Here is a 19,670-nt window from a genome sequence, read left to right on the forward strand (position 1 = left end):
TGGTGCTGACGCTGTGTGGTTCCCAATGTAAAGTTTAGGCCCAATGTTAAAAGATAGAACTGCACTTTGGGCTTATGTGGATGGTTTTCCAAAGGCAATCCAGGTGCTGGGAATCTCATGGTTCCTGTATCTTTGGGTGTTCCAACCACAGACAGATGATGCTCAGGTACACACAAGGTGAAAGGGCGGCGGTGCTTGCTCAGGTGACTCTTCTACAAAGATCTTTAATTAAAGAGCGTGGCCTGAGCCCTCTGGTGATGCTGCAGAGGTACCGATCGGCAGGAGCGGCTTTAGGCCACAGCTGTGTGGTACGCTGAAGGTTCACATCCGCAGCAGTGAAGCAGACTGTCCAGGGAGATATGCCTTTACTGGTGTGTTTCTCTGTTGTCTTGACTTTTTTCTATTTTAGTAGCAACCACATGCAGAGTTCTAATGGCTGCACTTTGTGTTGGTTCCAAAGAGGAACATGACCGGAATGCTCCGCTGCCGGGGAGGGGGAACTTTAGAGTTTGCAACTCAGAAGTGCTCGCTGGGTTAAGGAACGTTATCATTGGATCATTTGTCCCCATGTCTGGTGTCCCTAGGTACAAGGCAAAGATTGGAAGATTCCAGGGACCAGGCAAGGTTACTTACAATTTTTCTTCAGATAGGCATCTTTTTTTGTCCATGGTGAGTGGTCTCCAAGTGCAGCATGGTAAAGATTGAAAGCTCAAGATTAACTTAACGTTCCGAATCACAAGGCTGCATCTGCTCAAACCTTTGGTGGCCAACCAATCACTGAGGGCTGTCCATAGCTTCTAACTGGGCTCTCTCAGGAGAAATCGAGATGGGGGGGGGCACACATTTGGGGGCGTGGCCTAAGTGATGAGGGTGGCAAGCACAAGTAAGTGGAGCGGAGCTGCAGCAACTCTGTGAAATGCACATGCAAGTGTGCTGAGTAGCCCTGGTCTGCTCTTAATGCCAGAGTTACGTCACTGGACCCTGGATTACAGAATATTTTAATAATCCCTGCAAAGTGAGTTTACCATTTTAGATTCCAATTTCAGTTTGTTTCCCCCACTTGCCCCACCCCCATACTATCAAAGAAATGTGGCTAAATGGGGTGGACCAGCAGCACCACTGAGGGCGGGAAGACTGCATCCCTGCATGAGAAAGCTATCCCCCCACTTCCCTCCCTCTCAAGCCAGGAGCTGTCACAGGTGTGACACAAAAGTAAAATCGCAAGCAAGTACAATAGGAAGACTTACAGCAATTGCCTCAAACAGTGCAAGTGCTGTAACTTAACACCCAAGGGAGAAGTTATCTGTCATCTGAAGAATGTGGTTGGATGCTGTCCACCCATGTGTACACTGAACTCGTGCCCTGAACCAACAAAAACCACCCCTCGAGTCTCCAGGCCAACAAACCCGTTCCCCAAAGCCCTGGAAAATCAACATGGCCCACTTGCCTTCTTCCTTTCCCCTCCTCACCCTTAGGCTTGGCTGTCAACAATACTCTGTATTTCCCTCCATCTTCAAAAGGGGACTACATATACCACAATGCAGTTCATTGCAAGGCTAAAAGAAAGAGTCTGTGGGTTTTGTAAATGTACTTTGAACACTCGCAGCAAAATATAAAATGCGAAAAGCTGGCCGTCGCTGGGACAGGCATTAAAAAAAGCCTCACCAGTGAGATCACTAATTCCACCCATCAGAATGTATTAGTGAGGGGCTGGCCCCGGGCAATGCTACGTTTATGCCAAGTCTTTCGGAATGAGTCTGAACATTATTTGGCATACACATGGCAAAGCCCAGGTTCATATCCCAGATTTTTCCCTGCATAACAGTTTTGTTTAAAGCCGGGTTGTGCGTGCGAAAAGCCCATATGGCAACCGGCCCTTGGCACTGGGGGTGTGGGGGGGGCAGGTGTGGCGCCACCAAAGGGGCCAGCTCAGCTAACTTACCTTACCTTCTGCGTGTCTATGTGATAGGACCAAGCCAGTACTCCATTTAAAAATGGCACGCAACACGTCACAGGCCCTTTTATCAGGGCTGTGGCTGCAATGGCACAGCAACTTCCTCTCATGGCCCTTGCAGGGTGTGTACGCCTTGCGAGGGCCAGGAGAAGTTAAAGTTTGTGGGGTGGCCTGACGCTGGCACTTCCCGTCAGGCCGCACGCCACAGATTTCTCTTGCGGTCGCTAATGGGCTGCAAAGGTGTTCCACTGCGGCAGTGGGATAATGTCCCACCGCCGCCATAATGTCCCGCTGCAGCGTGGTCGGTCCACAGAGCCCCAGCTGAGCACCACTTATTGGAGACTGCTGGGACTTGGCCCTGTCTAGCTCCGGCACACTTAAAGCCCTAGGTTCTGTTCAGACGTGGATTCAAACGTGAATCCGGCCCCCATTCATAAATCATGAATTTCTAGATAGAGAAACCAAGACATTGCTTTCCTCAGCAGGCACTAGCCCTGAGCATATTTGTTAGCATCTGTATTCCACTTGTCCTTCTCCAGGATAGGGGGGGAGCAATCAGGCTCTGATCGGAGATCTCTGTACTGGACTTACCCAGGTGACCCCCAGTAGGAACACCAATGGCATACAGCGGACGTATCCAAACTAAAATTAAAAGGGAATGGCTGATACACACCGGTGGGATCTTCAAAAGCGGTCATGCTAGGAGACTTGCATGGGAATACTGGGGCACTTGGTGTACCCTAAAACTGTGGGGCATAAATTGCCTTGCGACCTAGAAGGGGGAACAGGTAAGCAAACAAACTGAACACATTACAACACATAGCCCTGGCACCAGAGGCACAATTTAGGGTTCCATTAACTCACCAACCAACATACTACCTAAAAGAAAAAAAGTATTTTCTGTATTAAACTCCAAGTTATTTATATACATATACTTCAGGGATTAAAATGTTAAACTGAGAGCAACGTTCTGATATTTCTGGTATACTAAAGAATACAAAATCTAATCTCATAATATCAAGTGTGATCAGTGCCATCGCATTGATTTCATCTACAACTTGATGTACTTTGCACCTCACCCCATGGGATGAAGCCCGCTTCTACTATGGAGCTAGTGGGTTTGAGTCGTTGTTGCTTCACGTGTTTCTTGTTATGAACATTAACGATTACACAGGTGTGTGTTACACTGGAGCGGCTTTCATTAAGACAGAGTACTTCATGATCTCTAAGTTCTGGTATAAAGTGTCGTCAGTTTATAGAAAGAAGGGCAATGCTGTTCTTTCACCATGTGCGTATAGGTTCAACGTTCTATTTATAGCCCCTCTTTACTGGCATTCTTCAGTCACGCCTGCCAGGAAAAGGAGAGTAAGAGAGGCGAGAAGAAGGAAAAGAGAGGCATGGTATAGATGGGAAAGGAGGGAAGATGAAGATGATCATCGGGCAAAAGACATGGAGTCGAAAAGAGTGTGGGAAATCTAGCAGAGATGAGCTAAAAGCAGGGAGCCCGAGAACAGCAAGCTGGGGGAGAAGCATGCCACTGGATGCGTCTGTAGTCGCTTTCTCCATTGGCAGGACGTGCCGGGACAGCTCCCACCTCCCACCTCACACTTGCAGTGAGGGGCACGGTGCATTCCTTGCTGTAACCTGCTCCTCAGAGCGAAGACCGCCCCTCTATCCTCCACCCTTGCATCAAGACTAAACATCACCGTTGCTGGGGAGGGGGGGATACCTGCGGGTATTACAGAGGTGAGTGAAACACTAATAACTCTCAGGAGCACACCCAGCCACAAAAACATTGCCTCGTACAGTTGAAAGTATGCAACCAAACTTCCTAATAAATTCCTTCTTTATTGCCCTGGTAGACCCAACTGACGATACAGAACCAGGCTCCGATAGCTGTCTTCCTCCTTCAGGCATTTCTCATTTTACTTTAAAACATTTAAACAAAATGGAGCACACCCTGTTTCCCGTGTAGAATTCCACGAAACGATTCAGCTGCCACATGGCATGAGACATACATGGACATATCCCTCGGCAGCACGCACCAGACTCCCAAAGGAACGGACGACCGTGCCCCAAAATTCCTGGGCTCTAGAAAGGGTAGCATATCCAAGCAGCTTCCAGAGTGCAACCCCCGGTCCCTCAACCAGCAGCAGACCAGCTGAGGGCAGGAGTGCTGGACCAAGGAATCGGAGCACCCCTCCTCTGGCCACAACCCCAGAGTGCCACGCGCTGCTTGCCTACTCCGGATGTGTAATGTACTTAAGTGGCTCATTAGCACATTGTAAGGGACATGGTGGTGGAAGTACAGTTTAGAGGACCGGGCGGCACCAGTGGTTTGTCATGCCATCTGAGTTGCTATCCAAACACGGCCCTACTTCTTGTACTGGGCAGCCATCTTATGCTCTCAAACATCTGATGCCACAATGTGACGCCCAGCAAGTATTTCTCGATTGGAGATAAAACGCCAGAGAGGCAAGAAATCATTCAGGCAAAAGTCAGTGTTCAGTTAAAGGGGAGGTAGAGAGAGCAGTCCCAATCCCTGGTGGCCTGGAGAGTAGTCAAGACTCCCACCATGTGCTGTGCAGTCACAGATTGGGATGACACCGCTTGCTCCTATGCAGTGCCTTACCCATAGGCACACCTGGCACAGTCCAGCATGGGCAAGGATGCGATCAGAGCGGCTGCACAGGAGTACTTTCTAGTCAAATGTGCTTCCGCTGGGTGGCAGACCCAGCACCTCTGAACCCCACACACACTCCATCATTTTTTCTTGGGTTCCTTGCACGCAACCACATATCTCTGTGCCACATTCAGGGGTGGTGAGTAGCCGTCGGCGTAGGATGTGTCTTCAAACAACACTGAATAGTCGTCCTGCGGCTGTGGAGGAAGAAGAGAAGGCAGTCAGCGACACAAAATGCATAGACTGGCTAGTTGTAGAACAACATATGAGTAAAAGATTATGCTAAATGAATAGGGTGGAGTGATGGGAAACTCGCCGCCCCCCCCTTAATATAACAAACCAGAGATACAAGTATAGAGGTAGCCCGTTGACGGCGTGTTTAAATGTCCCTTCTGAATCCGGTTATGCCACTTAAGACTCCTAAAAAGAGAATCGTCCGTGGATAATGGTTAGTTGAAGGAGCTGGAAGGAACAAATGCCCACTGATCTAACGTTGTTAAACAGAGGGTTGATCTAGCTAAATATAGTAGTCTACTGAGAAAAGGGTATGGTGTTTCTCCCCTCAACATACTTTAGTAATTTATGGGCAATTAGAAATTCATTGTGGATTCTCATCTCCCATCCATAAGCAGGACTTGCAATGCCCGGTTGTGTTCTATACATCAAAAGGACACCAACACACACAATATGTTACCTGGGACACTTCTTTAAATCAACAAAGTACGGTGGGGGGAAAGTGGGGGCCTGTTACCCGTTTAATTGACAGCTATATTGATACAGCCTTCGTAACATTTGGAACTCATTGAACATAACATTGTAGTTGTTAAACAGTGTTTGGGTTTTTGTTTACAGTTTGGAAAAAGTTATCTGAATTTATTTAAAGTAGTGTTTCTGTGACTGGTGGGCCCTGCTCTACTGTAAAGATGGATTTCTAAACTCTGGCCTGGTTGACAGAGTTTAAGTCGTCACCCTAATTATAGTGAACAGGGGAAGCTCTGGGAGTTTAGCCAAACCAATCAAGGTAGCATGGAGAGTGATCAAGGCGAAGTCTCAGGAGACGTGAGTGGGGTCATGGGTCCAAAATGAGTCCACACAGTGAACCACACGATTAAAATTAGACAGTAGGTATACAAATACTCTTATTTATTGTAGGCCCAAAAACACACTGGGAAAATGAATCAAGCAGGTGATAATATCACACAACACCCTAGATATAAAACATACATACAGCAAGTAGTTAAGCAATTGCCTCAACAATCCACAGGAATAAAAAGCCGTAAAGTTTAGAAGTCCAACCCTAAATTGAATGGTTAAAGTCTTTAGGGCAAACAATTATCTTTCGTGCTGAGATAAAGGCGTGATAGAGAATTGCTAGACTGGACTGCTGCGTATTGTGTTGTTCTAGAGGAAATGCTCTAAACACTTAAGGAAATAGTGTAAGGTCAGTGTGAACACCAATCGTACTGCACTGAGCACAATGTTCTTTTTTAAAAATGTAATATTAAGTGGCATTACAGTTTTCCAGTGCTCCCAAAACCATGGAGTGTCATGACTTAAGCCAACACGTGTCAACCATAAGGTATTTTTCAAGGATAATTGGTATCTTGTTAAAGCGTCAGGGTTGTTTGAGCTGTCATTAATTAGCTCTGTTTGGACATTAGTTGGCGGCATGATGGGTTCATTACGAAGTAAGCGTTTTGCAGAATAAAATGTAATGTTTTCAGGAAGGATTAGTTTTCCAATGATTGTAGCGACCTTATGGTTCACATTGACCTTACACTACGTTGCATGGGGCCTTGTGCCCAGAAAGTTCACAAGTACTTTAGAAAGTTGGGCGAGAAGTTAGGCAGTGTTCATGTGGGTGTGCTGATTGGTTCCAAAAGACAGCTAAAAGGTGTTTAATGGTGAGTAAAGTACTTTTCTTACTTCTAGAGGGCTCATCCAATATTTGTTTCAAAAGCAAAGGATTGTAACAATAAATCAAAGTTCCTCACAAACTATAGAATGGAGGAGATAGGACCATTGCAATTACTCACTGCCCATGCTTCGATTATTCCCAAGAACCTGGCAGGTCGCATTGGGGTTGCTCAAGGTAGGTCTCCCCACCGTTGCCATTGGTAGCAAAAGCCCAGGAGTTATGGGTGCAAGCAATGTTCCGGTCAGGTCCAGGAGCTTAGTGCAACCCTTTCCAGTCGAGAAATGCAGCATGCACCGATGTAGGACTCTTCAGGACACTCTACCAGAAGGAGGAATGGCTGGTTCTAGCGACAGTCACTGCGCACCGCAACAGCAGGCGTCTCAGAAGTTGCAGACAAACAAAGCCTTCCAGAACAGGACCCATCAATGCTGGAATGCTTAAACTTGGCAAGAAGGCGATGTGTAGGACTAGCTGGAGACCATCAAAGTTACGAGCCAAAACGTGGAACAGCAATGCTTCTGCAACAGCACAGTAGCCCAAAACTGAGTTAGTTGGTCAGGGGCACTTCCACAAGATTGTGAGAAGGCGTCGAGACTGGTTGGTCTCACCAGTCCAAAGTGTCGAAGCACCAGTAAGGGTCTTCTTAGATCTGTAGTCTGACAGGGCTCCACCAGGACAGCAGCAAGAAATGGTTGCCAGGCCTCTTCAGGATTCATTCCTGGGTCATCCGTCGTCTGCTAAGCTACACAGGATACTGATCTGCTGCAATGTCTGCAGGACTCTTCCTATCCTAAATTCATGTGAATGATCAAACTCAGCCTTTTAATAGCAAGAGCTGCCCCACACATGCACACCAGCTGTGGTCCTATCAGGGACCACTGTGGATGTGACTAATGCATCCACACCCAGACATACTTGCACCAGGATGTGAACCGGACAGTCCCAACCCACTTCCTGAGTTCCAACACACATTGCATGCACTAGCCCGCAAAAGCCACTTCTTTCCCGGACAAATGCATAACCATAAAAGTAAATTCCTGACAAGGCAGGAAGAAGGCCAAAGAACAAGCAAAACATCTTGTGGTACGGTTATCCTAGGCCACTAGCCACATTTAGTAGTCAAACGCAATAAACGCGAGAAAACTAAACATTTTGAAAAAATTGTACACATTTAACTGCTGCCACCAGCTTGTCTTCAGACACATTCAGAAATAGCCACAAATCCTTTGAGTGCAAGTCTAGGGTGATACAAACATATCCCCATTGCACTGCAATGATAGATGCTTTGTGCAATATGAAAAAGTGACCAAAACAGATAAAGTCTAGAGGCAAAAATGGAAACAGTTTCCCAGTACTGACAGACTGAAGGACCGGTAGGTTTCCCAATAACAAATGGGCAAAAGTGCAGTGGAGTGAAGCTAAATGCTTCGCTGGAGAAAGTCAGGTCAAGGTGAAAATCAAAAGCAAAAGGTTTGGAGGTCCATAGAATATGGAGGAAAAGTTGCTAAGAGAGAAACTTTCCTAACATCTAGCCCCCATAATGTCGAGATGACTTTCCTAAGCGTCTCTTGAATGAAATTACTCACCTGTAATAGTGACATATGTGTTATGCACACAGTTCCTTGCCGCAGCTTCGACTGAACAGAGTTGAGAACACACTGCTCCTCAGGTGCTTCGTTCACCAAAGGCACCCTATTTGCTAGGGACCAAGACTCTATACGTTCCTGAAAACACATGTCTATTGCCTCGACTTTTGACATGCCCTCCCAATCCTTTGATCAGCACACATGCTCCATTTCGGTTTAGATGGGCCACAGAATAGCTTCAACACAACTTCATCTTTCACCTGAATGGGTACGAGCACCAACCATCTATTTGCTGATATCCAGATCTTTGACTTTCATACCTTACCCTCACTTATCTTATCTCCAACTGCCTCTCAGTTATTCAGTACAGGACGGCACTTTGCAGAATCATGCAGAATCCAAGACCAGTGTCAACTACTCCTTGCCCTACAGAATGTTGCTATCTTTTCCTCCACAATGCCTTTTCCCTGACCATACACCATTCCCATTGCCGAATACTTATCCCACAATGCCCACATGTTTGGGATCCTCTTACAGTTCTGTAAAAACCTATCACCTCCACTGTGATAACTGCAGCGATAACCGCAAGAATCATGCTAAACTTCTTTTCAACAAGTTCATTGGGCATGCAGAACATTTTGGGAAGTTAAGAGTATGCACCCCCCTTCCCATGACACCATACCTGTAAGCCCCAGGGTGTGTGAATTAAATACACTGCTCTATCATTTTCCAGCTAGGTCCATGCTTTTTCAACTCTTTCCATTCATACATCACATAAACATCTCAGGGTTAAATGGCATCCAGTGCAAGTAACAGTTTGATGTATGGGCTCCATCAGTTGGTGGCAGTCCATGATGTATGCGTTTATAGTGGGTCACCAACTGCTGTGCATGTACCAGGTGTATATAATACGAGCCCCTTGCATTATAAAGTCCAGCAGCTAGCCTTCGTCCCAGCAAGTGTGAAGGGGACATGAATGTTGCCATCTAGGGTCATGGCTTCAGCCTGCACCAGATGAGCATGGGCTGCAGAGCCAAGAGCAGCTACTAGACCGATGTTGCTGGAATTCACATGAGCGGAAGCCTAGGAAGACGCTCAGGAAAAAAATAACTGAGGCTACCGTGGTGTTGGCTGCCATAAGAAAGGATGCACCCTTTCGATTGGAAGCAGAGAGTTCACTCAGCTTCTGAATTGCCTCTTTAATATGAAAGTAAGCCCCCATACTTAGCTTAAAAACATACGTTCAGCTTGGGGTGAAGTCCAGCACGAAGACAGCACCAAACTTAAGAGGACCGTGCAGAAACTGTGTGTGACCGCATCTTACCAAGACTGATCTGACTGAGCTCTGCAAGGGTCAACATACACCAAATATCTCAAGTGAGGGAACCGAGGAACCAGTAACCCCCTCCTCTTGATGTTGTAGGTAAAGTCACTTGCAAGTCTCATGGGCCATTTGATCTCTACAGCAGTCTTGCTGTTCTGACCAGAAAAGGAGAAGTCAGGACCAGACAACCTGAGACTCCACAACTGACGAATGTGAACTATCTGTTGGGGGTCCAAAAAACCCTTGTGCTACATAAACTGCAACTATTGAACATGGACAGCAGTTTTTAATAAAGGGAACTGTGGCCTTGGCCTCTGGCCTAGCTGCACCCCACCGCAAAATCAGGAGTTCAGCTTCATTCCAACTCAGTACATTTTCCAGTAGCTCTTTAGTCAACCAGCTGGTCTGGACATCATCTCCATCATCACAAGAAGCGTTGCTGCAGCACAAGGACCAGAAAACCGTACCACGCATCCCCACCCATGCGATAAACTGAAAGGTTTACATCTAGCACACACGAAACATCCTAAGATTTCATATTGTAGGATTTACCTGCATTCAGATCCTTCATAATGATATTTTTCTATATTGGGTCTATACTGAACATCACATATAAGAGAGAAAAAGATGAGACCCGGCCATGTGTGTATGCGCTTATTTTATGCTCTTCAGGAAGGAACCTTAACATGACAAAAAGTTTGAATTTCTTTTAAGAAGTCAGAGTTCTCCAGTGGCAGTCTTTCCGGTTTTCCCAGAGGAAGTGCGGCAAAATCTGCAACCGCTGTATGTAGCAGTACCAGGGTATGCTGGCCCTCCCTGCTCAACTCAGGATCCGCTGCTTGCGGTTTCCATCTACCCCAGCCCGGTTGTGAGGGCTTGTGAACTGACTGCCCACATCTCCTGTAGCGTCGTACAGGCCACTTATCTGCTTGCTTCTCTGGTGTCTGGCTCAACGTTCTTGGTGTTGCCTCCATTTATGAGCTGCAGCCTTGGCCACGCCCCCTAGTTCAGCCTGTCCAAAGGCCCCAGACTTTTATATAACATCCTGTCCTGGGCGAAGTCTGCCACTGCTGTCTGCAGCTGTCCGCAGATGGGAGCAGCTTATTGCAAATGTTCTACTTGATATTTGTGTGGTCATCTTTTAGTAGCCCACATACAGTGCCTGGTAGCTCTACCGGGTCTTCCAGTGGCAGCACATCCAGCATATTCATCTGCTGGTTACTACTCTGTTACCATTGTTGCTCCTTTTTTTCTATCTATTTTGCTTTTCATTATATCAGTACTATGCCGCCTGCATTTTCTGCCTGCTCTTCATTCATTCATATTCTGCCTCTTCTAGAAACTACCCTCCTTGCACCTCTCACTTTCCTTCCATTGACCTGGTTCCATGGAATGCCCTATCTCTTTGTGATAAGTCTGCTTCCGTTTTAGACTTATTCTTTCGATTGAATTTGCATTTTCTTTGTATTACTGAGACCTGGATCTCATCTTTTAATATGGCCACCCCTGCTTCCTTCTCTACGTCTCCTACTTCCTTTTGTCATGCTCTGCGCCCATCTGCTCGTGGCACAGTATTTTGTACTGTTCTTTTGTACTTGCTCCTACTGTTTTGTCTCTTCCAGTCTTCTTCATTTCAATTCTCGTTTATTTCTTTTTCTAAGCCTTACCTCCTATCCTTTTTACTTGTTTATCGTCCTCCAGCTTCTGTTTGGTCTTTTTGCGAAGATAGTGATGAATTGCTTTCTTTAATTCTCCCTTCTACAACTCCATTTATTCTTTATTTCTCAGTTCTTCCATCTTCTCCTGTACCTGATTCTGTTTCTCCAGTGACATCAGCATATCCGGTGTGACTTACGTGCTTTTAATACCCCTTCGTTTGTTTCTACGTGTATTGCTCTCTTCCATATCATTCCTCCTTTGCTGCCTTATCAGCTGATGATGCCGCCTCCACTCAGTCGTTAACTCTTGCTTATTCCCTGGACTCTCTTTATCCAACCTCGACATTCTATCCTTCTCGTAAACCCCCTCAACCTTGGTTTTCCCCCTCATCTTTGCACTATGCTATCTTGAAAGGCGGTGACGCAAGTCCATGTCCTATTCCTCCTATCACGCTCTCTACGATGGAGTTCTGCTCTCAGCTAAACGTTCTTATTTCTCTGACCTTTTGCAGACTCGACTAACACATCCTAGACGATTTCAAACTCAAGCCTTCTCTCTCCTCCTACTCCTGACCACTCTCGTAATTCCATGTTGTCTGCCTCTGATCTTGCTTCATGCTTTTCCTCAAAGGTGGCCTCCCTCCGTGCCGCCACTGAGTCTTGTATTTCACCTCCTACTACCAGTTTCTCTGCTTTGCTTCCTAACATCACTATTTCCTCCTTTTCTCCAATTTCTAATGAGCTCTCTCTTGCTAATTCAAGCACAACCTACTGCTTACCCTCTAGATCCTATCCTTTTTTTACTCATTCCTAAAGTCTATCCTCCACTTGTTTTATCTAACTTCTTTTTCTTTAAATTTGTCTTTCCATCCTCCTTTCAAGCACCCTTCTATTTTCCCTATTCTAAAGAAATCTTCTCTAGATCCTTCTCTTCCTTCTAATTTCCTAATTTTCTTCTGCCATATCTTTCTAAATTACTTGAACGTTTAGTTCTTTAACAAGTCTACTTTTGTCTCAGATAATTCCATTCTTCCTCATTTTCAGTTGGGTTTCCGTGCTTTAATTCTACTGAAACTGCTCTTCTCTCTGTCTGTGACTCTTTACTCTCTGCTTGTTATTCTAAACACTCGTCTCATCTTATTCTTTTAGATTTTTCAGCATCCTTTGACACTGTTAATCACCTTTTATTGTCTTCTCTCACTTCGTTTGGGTTTCCTGGTTCTGTTCTCTGCTGGTTTAGGTCATGCTTATCTCAACGGATATTCTCTGTGTCCTGGGCTGGGTCTTTTTCTGATACACTCCCACTCCTTCATGGTGTTCAAGGTTCTGTTCTAGGTCCTTTTATTTGTTCCCCTCTATACCTCTCGGTTGGCCTAAGTTATTTAATATTTTGGTCTATCCCATCGCTTTTACACAGATGACACCCAACTTTTCTTGTCTTTCGCCTCTTTTACATCTGAAGTTCATGATAAATTCTCAGCTTGTCTTTTAGCCATCAACTCTTGGTTGTCGGATCACTTTGTCTTAAATGCTGCCAAAATTGAGGTTCTTTTCTTTCATGCAAACACAATCCCGTCTCCTCTTCCTCCTTCCTATATTTCGTTTCCTCCCTCCCAGCTTACTATTTCTCCCTCGGCTTGTAACCTGGGGCTTTATTTTGACCCAGATCTATCTTTCACTACCCATATTTCTTTCTCGTCACGCGCCTGTCGCTAGCACCTGTATAACATTCAAAACGCTCATCCTTTCTTAACTTTTGACGCTACGAAACGTAAATTGTTTCGCAACTCTTATTGCTCTGCTTCTCTTTTTGGTCTTCCTGTCTCTCGTTTTGCACCTTTGAAGTCTGTTTTCAATGCCTCTATTCGACTTCCCTATTTTCTTGCTCCTTGCGTTTCTATAGCTTCCTCTCTTTTCTGCTCTTGGTTGGCTTTCATTTCTCTCAACTTAAATTACATTTTCTCTGTCTTGTCTTTAAATCTCTTTATAACCTTGCACCTGTCTATATCTCTCTTGTTTTGTACTCCTCATTCTCTCCGCTACCAATCGCAATTGCTCTTATCAGTCACCTTCCCCCTCATTTACCTTGCTAGCTTCCTTGTCAATGGAATGCTCTTCCACTTTCTCTCTGTTCTACCATTTCATATTCTCAATTCCATGTTTCTTTGAATACTTACCTTCACCAATCTGGCGTATAACGCTGATTACTCTTTTGTTACTTGCATTTTCATTTTACTTTACTGTTTACGATTCTATGTACAGCTCTTTGGCTTAAAGCGCTTCATAAATTCAGAATAAAATACCAAATACAAGATGACTCTACGTTGCTGTGTCACTTCTTTTTCTTAGCTGGTTCTGCACTCTGGTCCAGCTTTAGGTCATGGTGCAGCTGTGGTAACCATTGATGCCAAGGGGTAGGTGGGCCAGAACAGCTCCTCTTGCCTCTGTACTGTCATGGGGTGCAGTGAATACTTTGGCAACATTTTCGTGGTCTCCTTTCTGGTATATTGCCTGGCATAGATGACAGTTATCACTCCTCTGGAGCCTGTCCACCTGGAGTCTTCTCTGGTGTTATAATCTAGACAAGAACAGTCAGTAAAGACCAGATTGAACCTCCAACAAGTGGCTGCTTTACACTGTCCACAAGCAATTATGACCACTTTACCTCTAGTTGAATGAACCCAAGCCTTTCATGTCTTTGCAGTATCGCTGGACTACCTGCCTTCTAGTATTAAAGAATGATACAAAAGACAACCATTCCTTTCCGATTGTGTCGAATCTGGGAGGCCTATATTGGAACTATAAACAAACATCTAAGACTTTACTTCTTTCATCCTGCCTAGGACAAACTTTAGACACTGCTTAACACCTAGAACATGAAGGGACTGTACAGCTAGATAGAATGGAAGAAACAACATGGTCCAGTTTACTAGTCCCGAAAGCACCCTACTCTGAAACACCAGATAAATCATGCACTCACTGCAGAAATCCAGGCAAAAAAAGCCATGTTTTACTAGAGGTATTGGAACTCCTGTTCACAAACTCAGGGGATGAATGGGGTAGAAAGGGGATTCATATTTTTGAAAGGGCTACATATGCTCAAATAATAGTCTCTTTATTCTGGGGAGATCTTAAAACAATTCAGGAAATATTCTATTACTGGAATAAGAACAATACAATTCTGTAAAGGACACTTCCTGTAAACTGTCGAGGGCCTTGCTTAATGCACAAGGTACATGTTCTCTCTTGGCAAGCACGAAGGTTGGCGCAATTTCACACTAACTAGAAGCAAAACCGTTCAATTTAAAGTGCATGAAGATCTCCCAGGAGAACGGCTTTCTTCCCTAAAACTATCCATGCAATCTTCTCGGATTTAAGGTGACTATATTGCATAGTGAAGCTGTTAATTTCAGAGTTGAAAGACTGGTCGAAGAGACTGCCTCCCTTTCTATATGTACAGCAGAAGCCCCGCCTCTGAGAACGAACATGGTTAAAATAACCTGTTCTATGGGATTTCTTCCACTCACGAGGGTCTACAACCACATTTTAGCTCAGTGGCCCTTCACAGAGGAAAAATAACTATTAGCAAATTAGTCTGATCCCACTCACAAGAGCAGTCCAGCAGCACAATGCTAAGCAATAAGAGTGCCATCAGCAACCCCGGACACGTGTTTCAGCCTTGTTGGGCATCCTCAATAAGGTGAAAGCCGAAACATGTGTCTGGGTTTGCCGAGGTTACTCTTGTTCAGAGGACACTTGTCTGGCAACATGTCCAAAGCCATCTATAATTTTTCTTATTCTAACCAATTGTTTGAACTCTTTCTCTTGTGTCCCTTCGTTTGCACAAGGAAGCAATTACACTGAACTTCCATTCTCATCTAATTTGCAAGAACTGGTGTCTTTATGGCATTTTTCCACAAGAATGGTGCCTCCTTTTTGCCGTAACCTGCCTTTAGGAAAAATGAAAACTTGGTTGCATGATAGTTGGTATGACCGAATATTATAGAATATCTTTGCTTGAATATGTAGTGCACATAGCCACCTTTCATTATCTCCATCCAGGCTTTTCCTTACTCCATTAGGGTGCCCCCAACTGGGAGGGCGGGTTGGTATGAAGTGCGTTAGGTAAGACTTTCTTTTTGCACCTTTACCCCTCCATAGGTTCCTATGAGACCCCCCTGACCACACCCCAGTCTTGTTGCTTATTTTTTATTAACTTTGTCCGGGCTTTTGGAGGACAGTAAAGCCTTCGGTTTTAGTTCCTTTTTAGTTTGCTCATTCCTATAATTGATTTTGATATTTTATTTGTATTGTGCTCATACACAAGTGATTCAGAGCGCGACGAGGCAAGGGAGGGGAACAAGGGAGAACAAAAACAACAATCTAATTAGGCCCAGTGACATTGAGAACGAGCAAGTGCAGGGGAGAGGGAAGGAGGAAAGTGCAGGGGGTGGGGAAGAGGTGGAAAGGGCTGAGCAGAGGAATAAAAAACAACAACAGTGGCAGTGCAGCCAGCAAGAGGCAAGTTCTGGATTCAAGGCACAGACAGGGGGTGTCTGATAAGTGCAGAAAGGGAGGGGGGGGGGTATGCTGTAGCGTTACAGATACAGACCCAAGTGAAAGGGTTGCCAGGAGGCAGTGTGGATGCGTGGCAGGGTGAGCAAGTACCTGGGCCCGAAATCAGAGGGTAACTAGGTGCACGATGCCGAAGCAGAACAGATCAGCAGGGGAGAGGTGGCGCGAAGGTAGAAGCAAAGAGGAAGGTCTTTAGGTGCTTCCGGAACCGGAGATGGTTCTCCTAAAGTTTCAGAGTGACAGTGAGGCTGTTCCAGAGGGAGGACCCAGCCGAAGACAGAGATCTACCACCATCTTGTTTGTTTGAGAAACAACTGACACTGAGGAACCTGGTGGTGGAGGAGCTACGAGCTCGAGAGGGAAGGTATTTACGGAGGGAGAGTTGAAGGTATTTTGGACCCAGGCACCAAAAAGCCTTGTGGACAATGCAAAGGGTCTTGAATTTAATCCCTGCAACCACTGGGAGCCCAATGAAGAGATTCCAGGGCTGGAGAGATACGATCCCATGGCTTGAGCCCAAGGACAAGTCTCACAGTCCTGTTCTGGATGAGTTGCAAAGGGCGGAGAGTAGAAGCAGGTAGATTTTAGAAAGAGGCTGTTGCAATAATCCAACCTAGAGAGAACCAGGGCTCGAGAGACAGTGAGCTTCTGGGGGAACGAGAGGAGAGGCATAATACCTCTGAGGAGGTGCAGTTTGATGTTTTAGAGACATCAGAGATGTGGGCAGAAAAGGAAAGCGTGGAGCTGAAGATGACCCCAAGGTTCTTAGCCTCGCAAGTGGGGGTAGGCGGACAGCCAAGTGAGACCGGCTAGAGAGTGACAGAAAAGGAGGGTGAAGGTGTGCCGATGAGGAGGATCTCCGTCTTGACGGCATTCAGGCAGAGATCGTTGGCGGCACACCACTCCTGAATAGCAGGCAGGCAATCAGAGATGAGAGAAAGAGAAGAGGTGGCAGAGGGAAGCCTGAAAATGAGTTGAGTGTCATCAGTGCAGCACTGAAAATTGCAGCAGAAAAATGAAATGCAATGGGCGAGAGTTGCCAGCTATTGGTTAAAAAGCCAGCGTGAGAAGTTAGACCCCTGGGGAACACTGCATACAGAGGGAGAGATGGAGGAAAGGAAGGACCCAAGTTGGACCTGGGAAGATCGATCAGAGAGAAAAGAGGTCAGGTAGGCCGGAGCCTGATCAGTGATACTCAGGTTGTCATAGAGACGGTTGAGCAGGATCGTATGGTTGACTGTGTTGACGGCAGAAGAGAGATCGAGTAGGATGACGACAGGGGGGATGTTAGAGTCAAGGTTGGAGAGCAGATCTTCATGGATGTTCAGGAGAGCAGTTTCCGTGCTTCTGGCAGCTCTAAAGCCAGACTGATGGTCGTGGAAACAATCGACAGAATCAGAGTGAAGGCTAAGCTGCGAGATGGCAAGCTTTTCCAGGAGTTTGCCCAAGAAACGAGTGATGGAGATCGGGTGATAGTTTGCCGGCCAAGAAGGGTTAGCTGTGGGTTTCTTGAGAAGAGGGTGCACAAGAGAGTACTTCACAGGGGAGGGGAAGGCTCCAGAGGGGCGAAGGAGTGGTTGCAGAAATTGGCCAGGGCGGGAGTAAGGGTGTCAATGTGGTCTTTGATGGTTTTGGAGGAACAGGGAAGAACCTGTTTTGACGAGACTTTCATAGATTGGAATTGTCTAGAGACCTTGTCAGGGGAGAAAAGAGGAAAGACGAGAAAGAGGGTAGGGAGCGGCTGCAGGAGGGCCAGAGTTCATAGAAGGAGAAGGGAGAAGAGGGGGAGGGGACGAGAGGGTGTATAGGATGTCCTGGGTTTTTTAGATGAAGTGAGAGGCAAGGGCCGTGCAAAGAGCCTGGGAGGCGAAAGGAGAGGTAGAGACTGCAGCCGGGTTGGCCAGCTCCTTGCAGATTTTGAAGAGTTCGGCAGAGTTGTTAGATGCCTCAGAGACACGGGTTTGGATGTGGGATCTCTTCTTAGTATGGACAGAGAGTCAGTATTGCCTTTGGAGCAGGCGGCTGGCCAGTTTGTTAGAGGATGAAGAAGAAGCCCTCCATTCCTCTCAGCCACCTTGCACTTGCGTTTAAGTCTAGCTAGGTCAGAATCGTACTAAGAATTGCCCTTGGCTTTGGGCTTCAAATGGATTCTCATGACAGGGGCAAGAGAATCAGAGATAGAAGACTAGAGCATGGAAAGGGGTGTGTCAGGATGTCAGTCAGCCAGAGGCGGAGGGAGAGGGAGAAGGTGGCGGCGCGAAAGTCTCAATTGACACACGCTTCATGGGCCGGATGTCCAAGAAGGTAGGTGGCAGTGTTGGGGTTGGCTTGGCCTGGTCTGGCCTGGGGGGTAGAGAGGGAAAGATATGAGGAAAAGAGGGAGTGATCGCTCCAGGAGAGAGGAGTGGTCAGAGGGTTGGAGGGGGGGGGGGGGGGTCAGAGGAGATCAAAACATCAAGCGTGTGCCCTGCAGAGTGAGTCGAGTCTGAGGGGAGGATAGAGAGGGAGAGGGGATCACAGAGCTCACAGATTAGAACAGAGGAGGAACAGGGAGAGTCTAGATGGATATAGAGGTCACCAAAAAGGAGGAGTTGAGTGGTTGAGGCCAGGAGGGAGGAGGAGCAGTCTGCCCACTCAGAGAGAAATGAGGTGATCTGACCAGGAGGCCGATAGATGGTAGCCACGGTAAGAGAGTGGCCAGGAGAGAGAGAAAGCCTGCAGACAATGCACTCGAAAGAGGAGTATGTCTGCATCGGAATGATAGAGGCAGGAATCCACCCAGGAAAGATCAGGGCTACACCCTTTCCAGACTGGGTAGATCTGGGTGCTGAGAGGATCTTGTAGCCGTCGGGGAGGAGAGTGTCAAAACACGTGATACAGCTAGCCGTGAACCATGTCTCAGTGAGACCGAGGACATCAAGGTCAAGTTCTTCCAGGAGGTGGCAGATGTCAGGAGTGTAACAGCAGAGCGGGAGTTGAGAGTGCCAAGATGAAGAAGGTTGCCAGCCTTAAAGGCCTTCCGGGGAGGGATACAAATTAGAGGTACGCCCTGTGTAGGTGAAGGAACCCGAGGGCGGGGGGGGGCAGGCGGGAAGATAGGGCAAGGTAGCCAAGAGAGGGGGTGGCAGAGGGGACAGCAGGAGAAGAAAGCAAATTGATGAGGTGAAGGAAAGAAAATTGATGAGGCGAGGACGATGCCCATCAAAAAGGAGGAGATTTGCCTGAGGGCCTTGGACCATGAGGGTGCCATTCAGGTAGACATTAATGATGACTTTAGGGGAGTCAAAGGGGGCCCTAAGGGCTTCCCAGCGGGTGCCACTATTAATGGGAGAGGAGGAGAAAGGACAGAGCACAGAGGTCATATGAAGAGTCCATAGATCTGACGAAGGAACGACAAAGAGGATGTCAGTGAGGGTCTGTCTGGAGGAAGCGCTGGAATAGGTGTCAGCGGTAGGGAGACCAGGGTTGGAGGCTAAGATATACTTTCTGAATTTCTTCCTACTAGACTTAGTGAGAAGGGAAGGATAGTCGATGGAGAAGCAGTTGGAGAAGATAGGAGACACAGAAAGCACCATGGGTGTGGTAGCAAGAGAGCGGGGGAGTCGGAGGGGGAGGGGACAGCAGGTAAGAGTAGAACAGGTTACAGAAAACGCATGCAGTACAAGCAATGGGCAAAGCAAGTTTGCAGGGGTATGCGTTTAGTGTAGGGAGATAGGGGTTCTATTGCCGCTGGTGTAGTCCCCACAACAGACCCGCCAGCCTGTCTTCCAGGGTCAGGGGCTAGCACTGGGGAACGTTAAAGTTCCTTGCCACCCCTTGCCGTCCGAAAGGATGGCGTTGCTGCCAGCACGCTCCACGTCCATGGCAGCCTCGGCCTGTATGGCGTGATGGGCCCAGTGTTTCATCCTACGATCTTTAAGGATTTTGGGTTGAAAGAGCTTGCAAGCTAGACAGTGCCCTTCATCGTGGCCC

General features: G+C 46.7%; 1 protein-coding gene across 2 annotated transcripts in view; it reads right to left on the reverse strand.

Moving 5' to 3' along the window:
* Window positions 1–3,782: 3,782 nt before the first annotated feature.
* The window catches only part of SGF29 (SAGA complex associated factor 29), a 340,015-nt gene continuing 324,127 nt past the window's right edge, over window positions 3,783–19,670 (reverse strand). For both annotated transcript variants that reach the window (XM_069652089.1, XM_069652088.1), the window contains exon 10: window positions 3,783–4,834. In XM_069652089.1, coding sequence (XP_069508190.1) covers window positions 4,718–4,834 — 117 coding nt within the window. In that variant the 3' untranslated portion in view covers window positions 3,783–4,717. The remainder of the gene's footprint in view (window positions 4,835–19,670) is intronic.

The sequence above is a fragment of the Ambystoma mexicanum genome, chromosome 3p (assembly GCF_040938575.1).
Source record: "Ambystoma mexicanum isolate Mex_15411 chromosome 3p, UKY_AmexF1_1, whole genome shotgun sequence".
In the NCBI taxonomy this organism is placed as follows: domain Eukaryota; kingdom Metazoa; phylum Chordata; class Amphibia; order Caudata; family Ambystomatidae; genus Ambystoma; species Ambystoma mexicanum.